This window comes from Hyperolius riggenbachi, chromosome 8 (genome assembly GCF_040937935.1).
Source record: "Hyperolius riggenbachi isolate aHypRig1 chromosome 8, aHypRig1.pri, whole genome shotgun sequence".
Lineage (NCBI taxonomy): Eukaryota > Metazoa > Chordata > Amphibia > Anura > Hyperoliidae > Hyperolius > Hyperolius riggenbachi.
The window spans coordinates 42,052,334-42,073,768 of NC_090653.1; the positions used below are offsets into that span (position 1 = coordinate 42,052,334).

The 21,435-nt window shown below is 43.4% G+C and overlaps 1 protein-coding gene across 2 annotated transcripts in view; it reads right to left on the reverse strand.

The window, feature by feature from the left end:
• Positions 1 to 14,722: 14,722 nt before the first annotated feature.
• CENPA (centromere protein A) overlaps positions 14,723 to 21,435 on the reverse strand; it is a 33,115-nt gene continuing 26,402 nt past the window's right edge. For both annotated transcript variants that reach the window (XM_068249387.1, XM_068249388.1), the window contains exon 6: positions 14,723 to 15,894. In XM_068249387.1, coding sequence (XP_068105488.1) covers positions 15,772 to 15,894 — 123 coding nt within the window. In that variant the 3' untranslated portion in view covers positions 14,723 to 15,771. The remainder of the gene's footprint in view (positions 15,895 to 21,435) is intronic.

A 21,435-nucleotide genomic window follows, 5' to 3' on the forward strand; every position in this document is an offset into this window, starting at 1 on the left:
GAGTGGCTGCTACTGGCATATTGGCAGCTGATAATGAGTGGCTGCTGCTGCTGCTAAAATAGTAGCGGCTGCTAAAGTGGCTGCTGCTGACATAGTGGCGGCTGCTAAAGAGTGGCTGCTGCTGACATAGTGGCGGCTGCTAATGAGTGGCTGCTGCTGACATAGTGGCGGCTGATAATGAGTGACTGGTACTGGCATACTGGCAGCTGATAATGAGTGGCTGCTGCTGGCACAGTGGTGTCAAATTTGATCTTCAAACAGGGCCACAGGGGGCGCTGGAGATATGAGGATGGTGCTGTGTGCCAGTCACACTGCACCAGTAACAAAATGATATTAAAAATATCGGAGCCAAGGTTGGGGTCAGGAGTATTTTAAAAACAACTAAAAACAATCTTTTAACCATTTTAAAGGCTTTAATATTCCCATTTGGCTATGATTAATAAACGTTTGCTTTTAAGGGTTAGGTAGGTAGTTTGTGCAAGGGCGGGGGGGGGGGGGGGGGGGGGGAGATGAAGGGTTAGGTGTTAGATAGGTAGTCTTGCGGGCGGTTGTGTGCATGTGGGTTAAGCTTTAGGTAAGTAGCTTGGGAGGGGGTGTTTAGGGTTAGGTAGTGTGTGTGTGTGTGTGTGTGTGTGTGAATTAAGGGTCTGACGTCAGGTAGGTAGTTTATGGTTTGTGGGAGGAATGGGAATGGGGGTGGGGGGGGGGGGGGTGAACTTGAGTTTAGGGTTATTCAATCATAAAAAGTGCATTGTAAGATTGAATCTGAAAGAAAATTTGTACCATTAATGGGCACCTTAAAATAGTACAAAACAATTATATTCTAATAACGGTAATATAAATCTGTTAGAGCAGATGATCAGGGCAGATTGCAGTCATTACACGTTTGTATATGTGACAGGTTCTCTTCACAGTATTGATGTGGTTGAGGAGAGCAGCTTGTGAATAGCTAGTCCAAAACCAAGACCATTCCTAATCCTAATCTAATATAAATAGCTGCAGAGAGCTCCCTCAGCCCTGAGCCTCTCCAATGTTATCTGGCCATCTGATGGATGGGAGAGTGATGTGGCTGCAGAGTAGGGACCTTGTCAGAGGAGACACACAACTTTCATCCTCAGAACATCTCAAGGAGAGATGGAGCAAGAGATAGCGCTAGGAAAAACATTATTCCTGCGCACCCGTCACAGTATGCATATCGCTGCTCATGGACACGGTCTCATTTATTTCAAAACGACATAAACTGTTGGACGTTATCACCTTAGAGCAGCGGTGTCAAACTCAAATACAAAGTGGGCTGAAATTGTACACTGGGACAAGTCGTGGTCCAACCGCAATGTCTGCTGGCCACCTTCCTTCCTTATAAAGTTCTCTTGTGTAAAATGGCCCCCTTCAACTCCTATACAGTTCCCTGGTGTCTAGTGGTCCTCACTCCCCTATACTGTTCCATGGTGTCTAGAGGCCCCCACCCTCCCCTATACAGTTCCCTGGTGTTTAGTGCTTCCCCCCTCCCTCCCCTATATGCCTTCCCTGGTGTTCTAGGGTTTCACCTCCAATATAGCTTCCCAGGTGGTCTAGAGTGGGCAAAATATAATGCAAAGTGAGGAAACCACTTGGGGGCCAAATTTAAAGGACACCCGAGGTGAAAATAAACTAATGAAATAAACAATTGAATCTATCCTCCTTCTTCTAAAATGACTTTTTAAGATATTCCAGTTTTTACTGTTATTGTTTTTTGCTCAATGACACATTCATTGAAGTATGCCAGAGCTAAAATCTATAAACTATTGACCCATTTATCTCTTTCCTGCTCTCAGAAGCCATTTTCTGCTAGGAAAGTGTTTTATGGTTGTAATTTCTTATTAGTGAGGGCCACACTGTAGTCTGACTCAGTCAGGAACTGCCACTTACATACCTGATGTTAAACTCTTTAAGGCAGAGAGAAAAAAAGGAACACAGCCTAGTTATTTGTGTGCTTGGCACTGTACATACACATATCTATCTCATCATGTCAAGTCGGGTATCCTTTAATGGCTCTGAAGGCCAGATTAGCCCCACAGGGCTGAGTTTGACATGTATGCCTAAAGGTAAGTAACACACATCAGATCATTTTTAAACGAACGATCGTTCTAAACGAGCAATCAAAGATAGACAACAATAAAGTAACGACCGTTCAACGACCAAGCAGAATACACACATAAACGATGTAAAGAACGATATTTTAAGGGAATGACGTATGTATAACGACATAGACCGACCAATTAATGTACTGATATGAACGATCGTCGGTTAAGTGTTTGTGTGAACAGTGTATGAGTGTGAATGCATGAGAGCGTGTAGCTATGTGAGTGTGGGTAGTAATGACTGTGTCTTTACTTTAAAAGAATAATACAAAAAATAAATAAATAACGTTCGTTCATTCAACGCACGCGTACGGATGAGAAGTCCACGGCTGTATACGCGGCGCATGCGTTCTGTGTCGAATGTTCGTTCTAGATCGGTAAATTAGCTGTACACACTTTGGTCATTCATCATTGGTCGTTACAAAAAATCCAACAGGACGGATCAAAAACGACTAACGATATTGGTCGTGTACATGTGTCGTTGGAAATCGTTCGTTATGTTTGTATGAACGATTGTCGGTTGTGCATGCAAAAATCGATCGTTCATGTACAAACGATTTTTATCTGACGTGTGTATGAACCTTTAGAGGAATATAGGGCTCTCTGCTTTCAGCTGGGAGAAGAGAAAACACACTGAAGAATTCTGTACAATGGGCTTTGAAGTAAATCTGAAGCTAACAAAAAAAAAAAATCTGATACTTACCTATGGAGGGGGAAGGCTCTGGATCCTATAGAGCCATCTGTGTCCCCTCTCAGTGTCCTCGTTCCAGTGCTGCCACCCCCGTTCCAGGTATTCGACCGACTGATCAAATACGCCTTCAAGCACCTTCAGAAGGCTTAAGGCTAACTAGGATCCAGAGCCTGAGTCAGGCAAAAACAGCGCAGGAGATTTGAGCGCAGCAGGCGTCGTCAAAGGCTATAATGGGATTTGTGGCTGTAGCGGTGCTCAGGCAGTAACTTGGGCACAGTCAAGAGAAGGAGCCCAAATTACTATAAAGACAGCATCATTCGGAAGCCAGCAATAGTTGGCAGCCGAATTACATCTTACCCCAGAGTCCATGGCGGCCTGGAGGGGGAATAGTCATTAACACCGCCGGGACTTTTCAGGAGCAGGGTGAGACTTTTTCGGCTTCACCCTGCACCTTACAGTGTACCAAAGACCAGACAATGAAAAGAATCAATACTTACCCGGGGCTTCCTCCAGCCCCATAAACACGTGCAAGTCCCTCGCCGTCCTCCTGCGGTCTGCCATTCAGCTGCCGGTAACTGGCTCAGTTGGGTCCAGTCTGGGTCTTCTACACATTCGCGGACCTCCCGTGCATGCGCAGAAGACACAGGCTGATGCAACTAAAGCAGTTACCGGGGCTGATCGAGCGTGAACGGCAGACCATCCGCGGGAGGACGGCGAGGGACTCACACGTGTTTATGGGACTGGAGGAGGCTCCAAGTATCGTTTTTTTAGATTGTTTGATCTCTAGTTACTTTAACCATTTATGCCGTGCAGACGTGAGCAGCTAGAACCGCAGGGACGTGCTAGTCACGTACCTGCAGTTTGGGTGGTCTGCAGGTGATCCTGCGGGACAATTCCTGCGATCGCGCTGTTGCCGCTAGCAGAGGGGATTGGCTGCAGGGGACAAAAGTCCCCTGTGCCAATCTGTACATGTCCGCCGATAATAAACACAGTTTTTCTTCAAACACAGTGTTTATTGTGTACACGGAGCCCACCGTGATTTCCGCCGCCCGATCGTTACATTTATGAATGGGAACAATGTTCCCATTCATCAATCTCCCCGCCGTCACTGTGATCGAAAGCTTCCGATGGAAGCCTACATCACTTCCCCTAGTTACAATGTAACAACACATTGTATCCTATTTAGCGTACATTGTACGCTAATAGGATTTTTGCTCAGCAGGGACATCTTTTGGCCAAATAGTAAAACACACCTACTGTCAAGAGGGCATATAATTAATAAATAATGGACTAAAAATTAGTGATGTATGTAAAACTGAAAAAATGTACCTTTATTTCCAAATAAAATATTGTCACCATACATTACACTACGGGTATAATTTCAACGTTGCAATAATTAGAAGAAATGGCCAAATACATTGTGTGGATTTTAATTATGGTAGCATGAATTATTTTAAAACTGTAATGGCTGAAAACTAAAAAATTATTATTATTTTTCCATTTTTTTTCTCATTATATCCATTATAATGAATTTAGAATAAAATAATTCTTAGCATAATGTACCACCCAAACAAAGCCTAATTAGTGGCGGAAAAAACAAGGTAGTGATCAATTTGTTGTGATAAGTAGTGATAAAGTTATTGGGTAATGAAAGGGAGAAGCGTTGACAGGTGAAAATGACCCGCGGGCTGAAATGGTTAATTACATGTGCACCCAGAGCCTCCCATCTCCATAGGTATGTATCAGACTTTTTATTTCTACAGATTTGCTTTAATTCACCAAGCATTAGCGAAAAGCAAAAAGCAACTGATTTTACTGAACACCAGGCTGTTACCGCATGGAAAACTGAAATTACCGACTTGAGAGGTATATACCTCATAAAGGTCGAGTCACAAAGATTACAGCATGCGGTATTACAAGTGAGATGTTGGTAACTGACAATAAGCCCTTCAGTAATGCTTTAGAAGGGAGGAAACAGAGCAGAGAAAGTAGAAAAACTAATAAAACTATTCAAGGAAATAAGAAAGTTAATAAAAACATATTTCCCTAATTTCACTCTATTATTGAGTAGTGATTAAAAATAGTTAATGTGTACCAGAGATCAAAAAATATAAAGAATCAATACTTACCCTGGGCTTCCTCCAGCCCCATAAGCATGTGCGAGTCTTTCGCTGTCCTCGCGTGGTCTGCCATTCAGCAGCAATCAGCCCCGGTAACAGAGTCAGTCGGGTCCAGTCTGGGTTTTCTGCCCATGAATAGGAGGTCCGAGCATGCGCAGAAGACCCCGACTGGCGAGACTGAGCCAGTTACTGGGGCTGATCGCGGCTGAACGGCAGACCACAGGAGGACGGCGAGGGACTCACACGTACATATCGGGCTGGAGGAAGCCCAGGTGAGTATCTATTCTTTATATTTTTTGATCTCCGGTTTACTTTAATAAGATACTAATGGTCTTGAACCAATACAAATTTTATTGTATGTTCATTTTATGCAGCTTGGACTTGCACTTTACTTTATAATAAACAAAAAATGCTGTCTATATCGCATCTTTCATCCATTCCCCTGCATTGCAATTATGCATCGACCGCCAAATTAATTACCACAAATCCTTAAAGCGGTATAAAACCCTGACATAATATTCAATAAAAACAGGTTTTCCTACTTTTTATATGCCATACGGTTATCATATTTTCTTTTGTGCATAAGTATTATTATCCATTTAGAAATTATATGGTTCCAAAGTACACTTTTTTGCTTTGAGATCTGACTTTGCATTTGATTCATAACTGTTTTTTTTTCATGCTGAAATATAAGCAGAAATACTTTCTGACGGTCTTTGTTCAGGAGACCCAGCAGTGTCAGAGAAGGGTTCGCTTACATTTCTCACTTGATACAATTAAACACAAGATAACATATCTCTAGTTCAGATTAGTCCAGCTTTCCCTGCAGGGGAGCTTAGGCCTGTGTTTAACCCTTTGAATGCTGTTCTAGTAAAAATAAATAATGCTGGTTGTATATAATATGCTGTAAGTAATGTTTTAGAGCAAAGAAGAATTGCTGGGTTTCATTCCGCTTTAAAAAATACTGAATGAAATTCCGCATAAGCTAAAAATCTTAATGAACTAACATGCAGTTTTTTGGTAAATTCCCGAACTATTACCGCATGTGTGAAAATCTAACTTAATACTCAAAAAAAAAATTATATATTTTTACTTCATGAGGTAAATTACAAATCATTACATTTTTACTGAACAGGTCTAAAAGTGGCCACTGATGATACAATTTGCTGAAAGATTGTTTACGAACGATTCTTTGTATGAATGACCGGAAAGGATTGCTTGGGACCACTAACAAACAATCTCCTAACCAATCCGATCAGATTGAGAGGATCGATCCAAAAATCAAATCAATTTCATCAGTCCATTGGCTGCTTACACATTATACCTCTATCCCTCTCTGACATCCCAAGACTCCACCCCTTCATTTTTCACTTGGCACTGCCAGTATGAATCTTTGTCCTGCCAATAAAACTGAGGCTTGAATGAATTTGAAGCGAGAAGAGGAAGATAGAGCATGAGAAGTAATAGACGGATAGATGTAAAAGGTTGTTCTTCTTACCTTTGCTCGTTCTATTTACTTCCATCATGAATAAATGCCTCATTCCAGTTTTAGATGCTAGGAGTGGTTGGGCAGCTCGGAGGCTGTGATGTACACACATACATCAGAGGATTGGTAGTCGATCCAGCCAGCAATCCCTCGATGCTTTACTCAGCCTCTCAGGGGGACTGGTGAGCACCTATGTCAGATCTTGGCCTGGCGTTGTCGTATTTTCCCGATAGAAGGCAGCTCTGGGAGGACTCCTGCTCCTATCCCTCTCTACACAAGTCACCATGCCACATGGTTACTACACAGATCTGGCAGAGAGAGATCACTGTATTAGATGAACAGTCAGATGGCTCTTTGGACGTCCGCCTGCTGCTGTTAGCGTGCACCAGGCTTTACACACACCAGAGTTAAAATGAACCGGATGTGAAAATAAATGAAAAAGATAAACAGTAGTATTTATCTTCCCACTCCTAAAAATTACTTTTTTTTTTATATCTCATGGTTTAATTTACGAAGTAGATTGAATGTTTTATTGTCTCTGCTCAATGGCAGTCTATTAAGTGTCCCAGAGTTAAACTACATGAACTATATGCCTTTTTCTAGCTCTCCTCTGCCTTCAGAAGTTGTATTCTGCCAGGAAAACTTTTATGGCTGCATGGCTTATCAGTGATGTTTACTATATTCCTAACAAGGTACCTACAAGACAGAAGCTGTCACTTGCATGCCTAGAAATTAACTCTTTCCGGCAGCAAAATAAAAACAAGTAAAACAGCCTGGTTATTAATATTTTTGTACTGTACATACAGGTCCTTCTAAAAAAAAATTAGCATATTGTGATAAAGTTCATTATTTTCTGTAATGTACTGATAAACATTAGACTTTCATATATTTTAGATTCATTACACACAACTGAAGTAGTTGAAAGCCTTTTATTGTTTTAATATTGATGATTTTGGCATACAGCTCATGAAAACCCAAAATTCCTATCTCAAAAAATTAGCATATCATGAAAAGGTTCTCTAAATGAGCTATTAACCTAATCATCTGAATCATCTAATTAACTCTAAACACCTGCAAAAGATTCCTGAGGCTTTTAAAAACTCCAAGCCTGGTTCATTACTCAAAACCGCAATCATGGGGAAGACTGCCGACCTGACTGCTGTCCAGAAGACCATCATTGACACCCTCAAGCAGAGCCGGGACAAGGTCCTTCAGCACCCAAGGCTGAGACAGCAAAGTGCGCCCCTCCATCCCTCCCATCTCAGCCTTCACACACTGATTGCTATTAGACTAATGGGGAGGTTGGAGGCCCTGGGGCACCTAACACCTTAATCTCTAGTTATTTGGCTTGCAGTCACTGTCATGTATCCCCTGTTCTTATTTTTTTCTGCTTCAAACACAGTTGGGAATGACAGCTGAATGAATTGTACATCCCCTTCTACTCTACGCCCTGAGACTGGAGCCTCTCTAGCCTCTGCCCGGCCCTCAAGCAAGAGGGTAAGACACAGAAATAAATTTCTGAATGAATAGGCTGTTCCCAGAGTGCTGTATCAAGGCACCTAAGTGGGAAGTCTGTGGGAAGGAAAAAGTGTGGCATAAAACGCTGCACAACGAGAAGAGGTGACCGGACCCTGAGGAAGATTGTGGCGAAGGACTGATTCCAGACCTTGGGGGACCTATGGAAGCAGTGGACTGAGTCTGGAGTAGAAACATCCAGAGCCACCGTGTACAGGTGTGTGCAGGAAATGGGCTACAGGTGCCGCATTCCCCAGGTCAATGCTTCTGCCGCTCTTTCTGGTTCAAAAGTGGCTTGACCTGGGGAATGCGGCACCTGTAGCCCATTTCCTGCACACACCTGTACACGGTGGCTGTCAATGTTTCTACTCCAGACTCAGTCCACTGCTTCCGCAGGTCCCCCAAGGTCTGGAATTGGTCCTTCTCCACAATCTTCCTCAGGGTCCGGTCACCTCTTCTTGTTGTGCAGCGTTTTCTGCCACACCTTTTCCTTCCCACAGACTTCCCACTGAGGTGCCTTGATACAGCACTCTGGGAACAGCCTATTCGTTCAGAAATTTATTTCTGTCTTACCCTCTTGCTTGAGGGTGTCAATGATGGTCTTCTGGACAGCAGTCAGGTCGGCAGTCTTCCCCATGATTGCGGTTTTGAGTAATTAATCAGGCTGGGAGTTTTTAAAAGCCTCAGGAATCTTTTGCAGGTGTTTAGAGTTAATTAGTTGATTTAGATGATTAGGTTAATAGCTCGTTTAGAGAACCTTTTAATGGTATGCTAATTTTTTGAGATAGGAAATTTGGGTTTTCATGAGCTGTATGCCAAAATCATCAATATTAAAACAATAAAAGGCTTGTAACTACTTCAGCTGTGTGTAATGAATCTAAAATATATGAAAGTCTAATGTTTATCTGAATATTACAGAAAATAATGAACTTTATCACAATAAGCAAATTTTTTGAGAAGGACCTGTACACACGTTTATCTCATCACGTCACCTCGGGTATACTTTAACCCTCAGGGCTTTTTTAGGGCCCTTTTCCACTACCAGTGTTTTTTGTGATCCTATTCCGATTGCTTGCATATCGCAAAACGCTAGGCACAGTGAAACTAATAGAATTTGCGGTGAACGTTCCCACTAGCGCGATGTGTTCCTGACATGATTTTTTTTTTCTTACAGAACCCAACCGCCGTCCTGCTTCATTTTTTTGTTTGAGCTTCTATACTTTGTATGAGAATTGCATAGTAATCGCACCACTATGCACTTTTTCCTCGATTCAGCAATTCAAAATGTTTTCCCGCACTGGTTCTTTTTTTCTCCTGGCAAAGACTGTAAACTGCAATTGTGCTGCCGACCCGACGGATCGCGGAAGTGGAAAATAGAAAGAAATGCGATCGCAGCGCATTTGCGATTACATTTCTTAGTGGAAAAGGGCAACATTGCAAATTGGAATCCCAAGCGCAATAAAATTGCAATGCAATTTTGCTGCAATTTTCACCGAATGCCACGAACACAAAGAGAAAATGACTGGAAAAAAACAATTCAGCAGGCAAGACTAGTGCGATCAGGCAAAATCACATTGCACTAGTATAACAAGGTTCCTGCGATTATCTCTGTGTCCTATTAAGACTTAAAAATGCTGCCGAGGATTCTCTTTAAAAAGAAAATGTGACCAAGAATTGAACTTCATCCCAATCAGTAGCTGATACCCCCTTTTACATGAAAAAATCTATTCCTTTTCACAAATAGATCATCAGGGGGCTCTGTATGGCTGATATTGTGGTGAAACCCCTCCCAGAGAAAACTGTGAGGACCATGTTCCTGGCAGTTTCCTAACTGTGAACTTTGTTGCATTGTGGGGAATAGCTGTTTACAGCGGTTTCTAACTGCCAAAAAAGCAAGCAGCAACTACTTCCACTGACATCACCTGCCAGCAGTAAAAATATCACCATGTGATAAATGTCAGAGTGTAAATCAGGGAGAGGAAAGATTTTACAATGGGCAAACCATGACTAATTCATTTATACATAATTATTGTAAAAATGAAGCACTTTTTTATTACATTATTTTCACTGGAGGAAGCCTAAAGCTAAATGTGCTGCTCCATGATATACTTACCCTCCTGTACTGCGCCTGTGTGAGCAACGCTGTCAATCAAATCCACGTTGTCCGCAGTGTACTGCGCCTACCACTGGTTGGCAGCGACGCTTCACGCAAGCGCAGTAAGGACGACTCCCGGGCCGGCAGCTGGGAGCGGAGCTGCTGCGAAGGACATGTCAGCTGCAAGGGGCTGGAGGAAGCCCCTGGTAAATATATCATGGGGCGGCACATTTTGCTTTAGGTTTCCTTTAAAGCCAACCGGTACTCAGAACTTCCTCTCTGCTCTAAAAGATAAGCAACAGCATAATAACCTTTAAAGAAAAAATGTCTTTGTTACAGCTGATACAAATCCTGAAATAAATCTGCAGTGTGTCTACTTCCTGCTTCCATGGAAGACGTCATATTGTTAACAACCTGTGCTTTCAGATGAACTTATCTGCCATGGCAGTCAGGTGACACAGGGGACAGATCAAATTACAACTTGTGATTAGACATGAGGGGGAATTAAACAGCTTAAACTCTCTAAACACATCCAGGGTGCTATGTTTTCCTTCTGTCCTGTGCAAGAGTTCAGGTCCACTTTAAAGTAAATCTGTAACAAAAAATTGCCCTTGGGGGTACTTGTCATAGAACGCACGGGCCGATCCTTGATTGGGCCAATCGCTCAGAGTCAGAAACTCGGTCTCGCTTTGTGCATAGATGCCCATATGTGGATTCGCAGTCTATGAACCGACTAGCCGAGAGGAGCGTCCTGACCCCAAAGGATTCACCACGCACACACATACAATTCAAAGGCTTGCCACCACATGTGAGTCAGCACATGACTGTAAATATTTAGCACACTGCAAACACTGTAAGTTAACCCTTAGTTGTATGCAGGTATCGGTGCCAGATCTATCTGTGCCCGATTCAAGCATACGGGTTATAAATACAAGATACTCTAGAACCTAGGTTCTCAACATGCGGTACGCGTACCCCAGGGGGTACTTCTGATGGGTCCAGGGGGTACTCGGGCTTGATATACTTATCCAAGAATAACAAATTTAGAGATATAGAAAATTATAATTCTTATTTAAACAACACCATATTAGTATTTTAGCTAATTAAAAGCAATAATAAATGCTTGCACACTGTTTAGAACCAATTATCATGTACTACGATTAAATATATATTTGTCAAGGGGTACTTGTGATCATGTTTACTATGATAGGGGGTACTCGATCAGTACAGGGTTTTAAAAGGGGTACATACTTATAAAATGTTGAGAAACACTGCTCTAGAACACAAGGTAACGTTTTCAGAGGAGTAAGTACGATTGTGTATGTTCATGAACAGGTCATAACCGCTAAACGATTTTTAAACGTTTTAATAACAAAAATGCATTACACACATTTACATACACCAATTAACATATACCCACAAAGCTAAAATAAAAGGGAATAATTATGAAAGGTTTACTTAGCCGAAATGCAGTCTGTGTGGGAATATTTCCTTCTGGGAAAAGAGATGCAAAGTCCTTTCAGAGTCATAGGCCTCTAGGTATATTCTGTAATCCAAGCAGATGTTACAATTCCAAGATGGCTGCTAACCACATGGCCCTCTGGTTAGCAGCAGCAGGCTCTTGTGAAGATGGGATTTGGAGGACTTAAGTCCGCCTACTGGCAATGTGCTTTTGATGAAGCTGGTTTGGGGGTGTGGCAACACCTGCCCCCTCTGAATTACCCACCAATGACAGTCCACCTCCTCCTAGGAGGATTTTGAGCTTAAATTGTAAAACACTGTAACTCAAACTATACATGGCATATGTAGGTGGATAGCAGATTCATACTTGTCAGAAAATACCGATTAATATGACATCTTGCATGAGTGCGTTAAGCTGCCCTGTCCCCGAGAAGGTTCGTACACCAAGAACCGGACGGGTTATTGTTATGAATTTTATATCAGCCCATTGGGCAGATTTTAACGAATAAGACTATATTAATTTCATAGCTGTGCTATATATGGTTTCTCATTTAACAGACCGAAATCATAAACCTTATGCATTTAAATCTGTTCCCCAGTGGTGCCTCTGTGTCTGAGCCCTTCAGTGGACCCCTGTGGAGCTAGCTTCCTTTGGCTTCCCCTGGAGGAAAACCACCTCCTGGTGTGTTAATTAGCATCTAAGCGTGACCAGCTAGAACAACCTTTGAGTTTTACACCTCTGGCTAATTAACAAGTCCCAGGCGCAGTGGCAACAGTAAATATTATTGCCGCTCTGTGTCCAAGGGAGCCAACGATGGATGCAGATGGCTAAGCAGGATGGGGAAGCCTCTTTAGGTTCCAGAGGTAAGTACCCCCAGGGGCTCTTTTTTTTTTTTTAATTACAGGTTTACTTTAAAGGGTTATTATCCTGTTGCTTATCTTTTAGAGCAGAAAGGAAGTCCTGAGTTCAGGTTCACTTTAATAACAGGTTTATTTTAAACCCCAAATTAAAATCAGGGACTCCAGGAAAGTTCCATTTTGGCTTCTCTCTCCACATACTACAAATGATTTCATATTTATGGTCACTTCAGGTTTGCTGGACGCCCCTGATGAGTCACGTGTGTGACGAAATGCATGGGGTGGAGCCAACGGACGGACAGGAAGTGTCACACGGAGGTATACAGCGGCGGTAGCGCGGATATCCTACGAGCCTGTCTAGGAGGCACGGGGGAGAGTTAACAAACTAGGCGTTGTTTAATACCCACATGTTTGTGAGTATCTTTTAGAATAAAGCTGACTTTATTTAATTGGAATTATGCTATGGGATGTCTGTTCCTTTATGAGGTCCTTCTAAATCGCAAAATCATCTGAAGCGGCACTGTCGAAGATCTGGCATCTACCTACAGACCAGCTGATCGGACGAGGGAGATATACTGAGCGATCTCTTGATCTATCTCGCAATCTATCTGGTCAATCAGGCCGAGTGAGTGCAATTCCTGAGTGGGCATACTGATAGATGTAACAAAGCGGAGAGCTTTCTATCAATGCAACAGAGGTTTGCTGTAAGCCCTATTTGAGAAGGAATCGAGGACTAAAGGAGGACATTTATAAAAAAAACAGCATTATTTAATGGAGAAAAGCGTATAAATTCCAAAAGGATATATAAAAGTGGTAGAATTAATACAAACGATTTCACTGTCACATTCCATCTTTTTGTGATGACCAAAATGGAGCGATCTGCCAAATCAAGCCCAGCAAAAGTAGCATTGTGCTCAATCCAGCAAGTGACCGCTTATAAATAATGACCGCCTCAGCCGACTATCAGGCGTGTGTACGGCACTCCAACACCTCGCGGCGCTCAACCCTCCAAGCGGATCTACTCAACCCCAAGCAAAGCCAATCCCTGCTCATCCAACTGTTTGCCCCGCACCCCCACGTGATGTCACTCATGCGTGTGTGCAGCCCTGCGCAGCGATGCGTAAATTTACGCAGCCTAGAAATGGAGAGACCAAATGCTGCAGTAACCACATTTGATTGGTCCATTTTCAAGCTGCAGACATTTGGATAAAATTAGCATCAACATGGAATTATCTGCATGTCATCGACCTTCTCTAGTCAGGCATAGCCGTTGTCCTAGTCAGACAGGAGAGGAGCCATGCTCAGACGGAGGTACAACAGTTTACCCTACTCTGTAATGCTGACATCATACTATCAGTCAACTGGTTTAAAATGAAAATGCAGATTTAAAACAAAGATCCATATTTGTGATAGGTTCTCTTAAATCCAAAATACATAAGTAGGCTTTCTGATATTTGCAAGCTGCTTGTTGTTTTGTGTGGATACTGTGACTGTCAGCTCCACACATCTCCTAAGGTATGCTTTCCATGAACAAAATGAACTTTAAACGAAAGAAAGGTCACAAAACTACTTTCTCCTCCTCGCTAGATGTGGTTTTGTTGATATATGTTCCTACAGGAGAAGGAGGAGTCCGATCTTGGTTGACCACCTCTTCAACAGCCAAATATGTGTCAATCCATAAGACCAGGGGAAGGAATCAAAAATATTCCCAATGGGCTAATTCACAAGGGGTTTGGGAAGAGGCCCGCAGGTCATGCGACAGCCATTTTGGGGGTCTTCAAAAAGGTATTTGGACATTATTTCTGAAAATGTAGGCCATTTGACTTTGTGCAGGAGGTGGGGACACAGGCGTATATGAAACTCTCCTAATGCTTTAAAGTGGGATTACATTCCCAAAACTAAACTTTCAGTAACTCTTTACAAAAAAGAAAATGTGAAAGCATTCCCAATTATTCTTTGTGTGTAAAAAATGTGTATTGTCATTGCAAAGAGCAGTAGAAGTTTGTTTATCTCTGGCTAATCAGCAAATGTGATTGTGGCAGCAATACATGTAGGGAAGCGAAACTTGGCATTGCACCGGCAAAAATCTCTCTCTGCCCGTCCCTTCACTCTGCCCCCTCCTTTTCTGCTGAAGTGACTCAGATGTTGCCAGGGCTATGTGTCTATTCAGCAGTGAAGACACCTTCAGAGAGCTTCAGCCGTCAATGATTACATTCGCCAATGACCAGAGTGAAAAACATTTTAACACACATGGAATGCTTTCAAATGTTCTTTTATGTAATTAAGCGCAGTTACTAACATTTTGGAGTATAAACTTTTTTTTTTTTAAAGGTGAAGGAGTATAAACCAGCTTTTTTTTTAGTTTCAAATCGTTTTATTAAAAGATAAAAAGCATGGTAGACATATTTCCGAACATTTCAAAGAGGTAACAACAGTAAACAACATCAATAAAGATAATAACTTCAGCAAGTGAGCGAGTCATAGTAAAGAACAGAAGAAGTAAAAAAAAAAAAAAAAAAAAAAAAAAAAAAAAAAAAAGAGGTCCATCTCAAACCAGGAAACTCCAGTTTTCCAAGATATGTCCTCCAACATATATATTAACAACAACTTCAGGTGGTGTTTTAATCAGAGTGATATAAGGGTTATTGACTGGTTTGTGTCGAAATTCTATGCCCCGACTGGTTTGTGGAAAGAGAGATTGAAGAGAAAAGAAGGGTCCTATGAAGGGATATACAAGATGACTTTTAGGTTTATTAGCTAAAATAAATTGAGTATGTAAAGCCTATACTATACAATTTTTTGTCCAATTTAATTCATTGATTCGATTTAATTCAATCCGACATGTCTGATCAGGATTCGATTTAATTTGCCATTGCCAATACCAACTTTTTTTTTTTTATTAAAGGTAAAATGGAATATAAACCAACTAAGTCACCAGCAGCAGCAACAAAAATAGCCAGGACTACTGTAAATCTGGCTAGCTTTTGGCAGCATAATGCAGTCACTGGTAAGCAGATACCTGCATGACTCAGCTGGTACTTCATTCAGACCTATAGTGAATATCACAGAGCTCCAGTTATGTGGCCAGGCTAAGGCACAGGTCATGTGTTTCCCACCCAAAACAATGTGTGGGATGGACATTTATACACGTCTGTGTATCAGAAAATGGCTCCTCCCACATGACCACATCCACGACGCTGCAACATGTGACCCCAGTCACTAGAGCACGCAGAAGCAGCACAGGGGATAAGGCACTGCGGGTTTCCTCTAAGGTAGGCCTTTCTGAAGCTCACGGGGGATAAGGCACAGCGGCGTTCCTGCAGGGTAGAAGTTACGTGCTTTCCTCTAGAAAACAGCTTGCTAAAATGTCAGTATAAAAATGGGAGACTTGAAATGATGGCGGTGAGGCAAGAGCATTGGCGCTCTCAGTCCATCCCTCGGATCCGCTGCGCCAGCTGCAGGTCTTGTACGTAGAGGGTCACTCTCTTTGCATGGATGCTGCAGAGGTAGGAATCTTCAAAGAGGCGCACCAGGAAGGCTTCTGCAGCCTGTAGAAATATAGAAAGCTGACACTAAAGACAGAAAATGGCCAAAGTTAAAGCCAGAGCCCTCTTCAAGTTTTTACATTGCAAAAAGTTTGAAGTTCACCCTTAGCACAAGTAGAGTGCACAAGGGATTTACTCTTGCACTCTCTAATTATGCAAAGGTTAAACGCCTCAGTACCCAAAAAGCAATATTTGAAGGCATGCGACTCCACTTTTTATGAATGGACTCCTGGCGCAAGGGCTGGAGCTGTCCCCTACACACCACCCACATCCTTGGTCACAACTCCCCTACTACAGCATCCCCGGCACTACCATAGCCTGTGACGTTAATTGCGGCCATGGTGTGCAAGGATGCTTAGATTCAACGGACTTGGCCATAGATTCATCTGGAGTGGGCAAGTTGGTGTGCAGAGAACATGAGGCTATGGTGTAAGGATAAGACATGTTTCATCGGTAAATAAGGATGTAGAAGCAGGAAGGTTAGTGTTGGATGTAGGATGGATAGGGTTAGGAGTAAGGGTGGGAAGATTAGTGTTAGAATAAGCGGCAGTGAGGTTACTGTAGGTGTAGCGGGAGTGAGTAGCACTAGAAGGGTTAGCATTAGGCGTTGCAGTAGTAGGAGGGATAGTGTTAGGTGTAGCAGGACTAGGAGGGGTAGAGTTAGATGTAGCATTAATAGGAGGGGTATAGTCAGGTGTAGGAGGGATAGTGTTAAAGAGAACCCAAGGTGAGAGTGATATGGAGGCTGCCATATTGATTACCTTGTAAAAATGCCATTTGCCCTGTTATGGCATAAGTAGCGTCCGAGTCATAACCCTGGAACAAGCATATGGCTAATACAGTAATACCTGAGTCAGCTGATTTAGAGTACCTGATCTGCTGCATGCTTGTTCAGGGTCTATGGCTAAAAGAGACACAGGATCAGGAGGATAGCCAGACAACTGGTATTGTTTAAAAGGAAATAAATATGGCAGCCTCAATATCCCTCTCACATTGGGATCCCTTTAAGTACTGTATAGTGGGAGTAGGAGGTGGTTCAGTTAGATGTAGCAGTAATAGGTGGGGTAGAGATAGGTGTAGCGGGAGTAGCAGGGACAGTTTTAGGTTTAGTGGTGTTAGGAGAGAGAGAGCAAAGTGCAGTGGTAGTAGGAGGGTTAGTGTTAGGTGAAGCGGGAGAAGGAAGGGTAGTGTTAGGTAAGGCAGGAGTAGGAGCAAAAGTGTTCGGTATAGTGGGAGTAGGAAGGGTAGTGTTAGGTTGAGCAGAAGTAAGAGGGATAGTGTTCATAATAGCGGGAGCAGGAGTTAGGTGTAGCATTAATAGGAGGGGTAGAGTTAGGTGTGACAGTAATAGGAGGGGTAGAGTTAGATGTGACAGTAATAGGAGGGGTAGAGTTAGATGTGGCAGTAATAGGAGGGAAAGCGTTAGATGTAGCAGTAATAGGAGCGGTAGCGTTAGGTGTAGCAGTAATAGGAGGGGTAGAGTTATATGTGGCAGTAATAGGAGGGGTAGAGTTAGATGCGGCAGTAATAGGAAGGGTAGAGTAAGGTTTAGCAGTAATAGGAGGGGTAGAGTTAGATGTGGCAGTAATAGGAGGGGTAGATTTAGATGTGGCAGTAATAGGAGGGAAAGCGTTAGATGTAGCAGTAATAGGAGCGGTAGCGTTAGGTGTAGCAGTAATAGGAGGGGTAGAGTTATATGTGGCAGTAATAGGAGGGGTAGAGTTAGATGCGGCAGTAATAGGAAGGGTAGAGTAAGGTTTAGCAGTAATAGGAGGGGTAGAGTTAGATGTGGCAGTAATAGGAGGGGTAGAGTTAGATGTGGCAGTAATAGGAGGGGTAGAGTTAGATGTGGCAGTAATAGGAGGGGTAGAGTTAGATGTGGCAGTAATAGGAGGGGGTAGAGTTAGATGTGGCAGTAATAGGAGGGGTAGAGTTAGATGTGGCAATAATAGGAGGGGTAGAGTTAGGTGTGGCAGTAATAGGAGGGGTAGAGTTAGGTGTGGCAGTAATAGGAGGGGTAGAGTTAGGTGTGGCAGTAATAGGAGGAGTAGAGTTAGGTGTGGCAGTAATAGGAGGGGTAGAGTTAGATGTGGCAGTAACAGGAGGTAATAGAATTAGATGTGGCAGTAATAGGAGGGGTAGAGTTAGGTGTAGCAGTAATAGGAGGGGTAGAGTTAGATGTGGCAGTAATAGGAGGGGTAGAGTTAGGTGTAGCAGCAATAGGATGGGTAGAGTTACATGTGGCAGTAATAGGAGGGGTACAGTTAGATGTGGCAGTAATAGGAGGGGTAGAGTTAGATGTGGCAGTAATAGGAGGGGTAGAGTTAGGTGTAGCAGTAATGGGAGGGGTAGAGTTAGATGTAGCAGTAATAGGAGGGGTAGAGTTAGATTTGGCAGTAAAAGGAGGGGTGGAGTGAGCTGCGGCAGAAATAGGAGGGGTAGAGTTAGATGTTGCAGTTATGGAAGGGGTAGAGTTAGATGTGGCAGTAATAGGAGGGGTAGAAATAGATGTGGCAGTAATAGGAGGGGTAGAGTTAGATGTGGCAGTAATAGGAGGGGTAGAGTTAGATGTTGCAGTAATAGAAGGGGTAGAGTTAGATGTGGCAGTAATAGGATGGGTAGAGTTAGATGTGGCAGTAATAGGAGGGGTAGAGTTAGACGTGGCAGTAAAAGGAGGGGTAAAGTTGGATGTGGCAGTAATAGGAGGGATAGATTTAGATGTGGCAGTAATAGGAGGGGTAGAGTTAGGTGTAGCAGTAATAGGAGGGGTAGAGTTAGATGTGGCAGTAATAGGAGGGGTAGAGTTAGATGTGGCAGTAATAGGAGGTATAGATTTAGATGTGGCAGTAATAGGAGGGGTAGAGTTAGGTGTAGCAGTAATAGGAGGGGTAGAGTTAGATGTGGCAGTAATAGGAGGGGTAGAGTAGGATGTGGCAGTAATAGGAGGGGTAGAGTTAGATGTGGCAGAAATAGGAGGGGTAGAGTTAGATGTGGCAGTAATAGGAGGGGTACAGTAGGATGTGGCAGTAATAGGAGGGGTAGAGTTAGATGTGGCAGTAATAGGAGGGGTAGAGTTAGGTGTAGCAGTAATAGGAGGGGTAGAGTTAGGTGTAGCAGTAATAGGAGGGGTGGAGGTAGATGTGGCAGTAATAGGAGGGGCAGAGATAGATGTGGCAGAAATAGGAGGGGTAGAGTTTGGTGTGGCAGCAATAGGAGGGGTAGTTAGGTGTAGTGGGAGAAGGAGGGTGAGAGGAGGATTAGGAGGAGTTTGATAAAGCAGTAACTAGATATTAACACAATCACCTACACGGACCAAACTCATTAGCGTCCAGTGTAGGTTCAACTAAAAATGACTAGTATTTTATTGACCATCTGTGTACTCTGCCATGAGGAAGAACGGGAGGAAGGTCGAGTGGCAATTTCACCTCCCACAATCCCTGTGCCGACCCCACTATACAGTGCTCCCGTCATAGATGTAGCCACACCCCCTACAGATTGTCTAAAATTGAAGCATCCCTGAACCGGGGACATAAAAAAAATGAATGAAGCCCTGGTAGGCTAAATTACCTTTTCAGAAGTGTGCTGGCGCTGCTCGTTATCTTCAGGGACCTCCCTCATCTCTGCCCTTCTAAATATCCTTTGGAATCCTTCAGCCGAATAATTTTCAAGGAACTTCCTCCTAGTGATGGCCTGTGAGTCAGAACTGCAGAAGCACAGTTCTCAAACACGTGTGCACAGCAAAGGCAAGTGCTCGCCTCGAGTGACTACAATCACTGTGCAGATGCAGCTCGAATCTCGCGCCTGCGGAGTTTAGAACAGCTCTGTGCCTCTTGGAGAAACTCCTGGAAGGCGTGGAAGTTACAAGGACCCAGAGGACACGCAGCGCAAGGACACTTCTGAAAAGGTAATCTGGCTCACCGTGGACTTCATTTAATTGTTTATCCCTGATTCAGGAGTACTTTGAAGAGGAACTTTAACCAAGGAACCTTTCCCATGAGAAATCTTTACGTTTTCTCAAATCGATTATCAGGGGGTCTGTGTGGCCGATATTGTGGTGAAAACCCTCCCACAGTATGATGTCATGACCATGGTCCTGACCGTTTGCTATCTGTGAGCCTTGTTACATTATGGGAAATAACGGCTTTTTCCAACTGCCAAGCAAGCAACTCCCTCTGTGCAGAGAACTCTCAGTAACGAACATTCCGTACAGATCACCTGGCAGAGCTAAAGAGGTCACCAACTGTGATGAATCTCAAAACATAAATTAGGTAGAGGAAAGATTTTACACTGACTAAATAATCTATACATGAATACTGTAAAATAAATAAATGCAATTTTATCCATTATGTTATTGACTACATTTCCTCTTTAAAGGACTTCCGATGCGAGCAAAGAAAAAAAAAAGTGAGGTACTAAATGGCCATTGAAGTCCTCAGAGCAGACTATCAGCGCCTTCCTTTCCACTGTCTGGCGCTCTGATATCTTAATCGACGCTGTGTTGCTGGCCCTGACCCTCCCCAGGGTCGCCTTATCAGATGGCGATTAGAATTGCCGCTTTAAAAAATCCAGCATCTGCACACTTCTCTTAGGTTTTCTGTCCTGTCTGTCCTTGCTCCAAGTGCTCTGCTCTATGTCATGTGGGCGTGACCACACAACCGCTCACATGACTGAATGAAGTACAAGTCAGCCACGCCCCCTCAGCTGAGCGAGGGGAGACGTGACTTGTTATACTTTTGCTGACACTGTTTTGGAAAAGTAAGTTTTATTATTTCCAAAACAGTGTCAGCAAAAGTCACGTCCCCCTCGCTCAGCGCTGCTCGTCACTGCTGAGGGGGCACGGCTGACTTGTACTTCATTCAGTCATGTGAGCGGTCGTGTGATCACGCCCACATGACATAGAGCAGAGCGCTTGGAGTGAGGACTGCCGCGGACAGGACATAAAACCTGCACAGTTGCACTAGTGGCTAAGAGAAGTGCGCAGACGCTGGATTTTTTTTAAAGTGGTGATTCTAATCGCCATCTGATAAGGCGACCCTGGGGAGGGTCAGGGCCAGCAAAACAGCGTGGATTAAGATATCAGAGCGCCAGGCAGTGGAAAGGAAGGCGCTGATAGTCTGTCCCAATGACTGCAATGGCCAGATTTGACAAAGAGACAAATTTATCTCTAATCGAATCTGATTAGAGATAAATTTGTCTTTTTGTTGATTCTGCCCATACACTACAGGCCGATTCCTGTCCGATTTCAGCATGAAATCTTCAGGGAATCGCCACAGCCCGCCGCTGCCCCCCAGTGTGTGCATTTATACGTTACCTGTCCTGTTGCAGCCTCCGTGCGGCGTCCGTAACCTCCGGGAGGCTCTCCGTACACGCTACTGGCGCATATTGTCTGATGTCAGACGCTAGGCGCCAGTAGCGCATATGGAATACCGGCCGGAGGATTATGGACACCGCACGGAGGCTGCTACAGGACAAGTAATGTATAAAAGCACACACTGGCACATTGCAATGGCAGCGGCTTCGTGGTCTCGTCGCTCATTCCAAAAT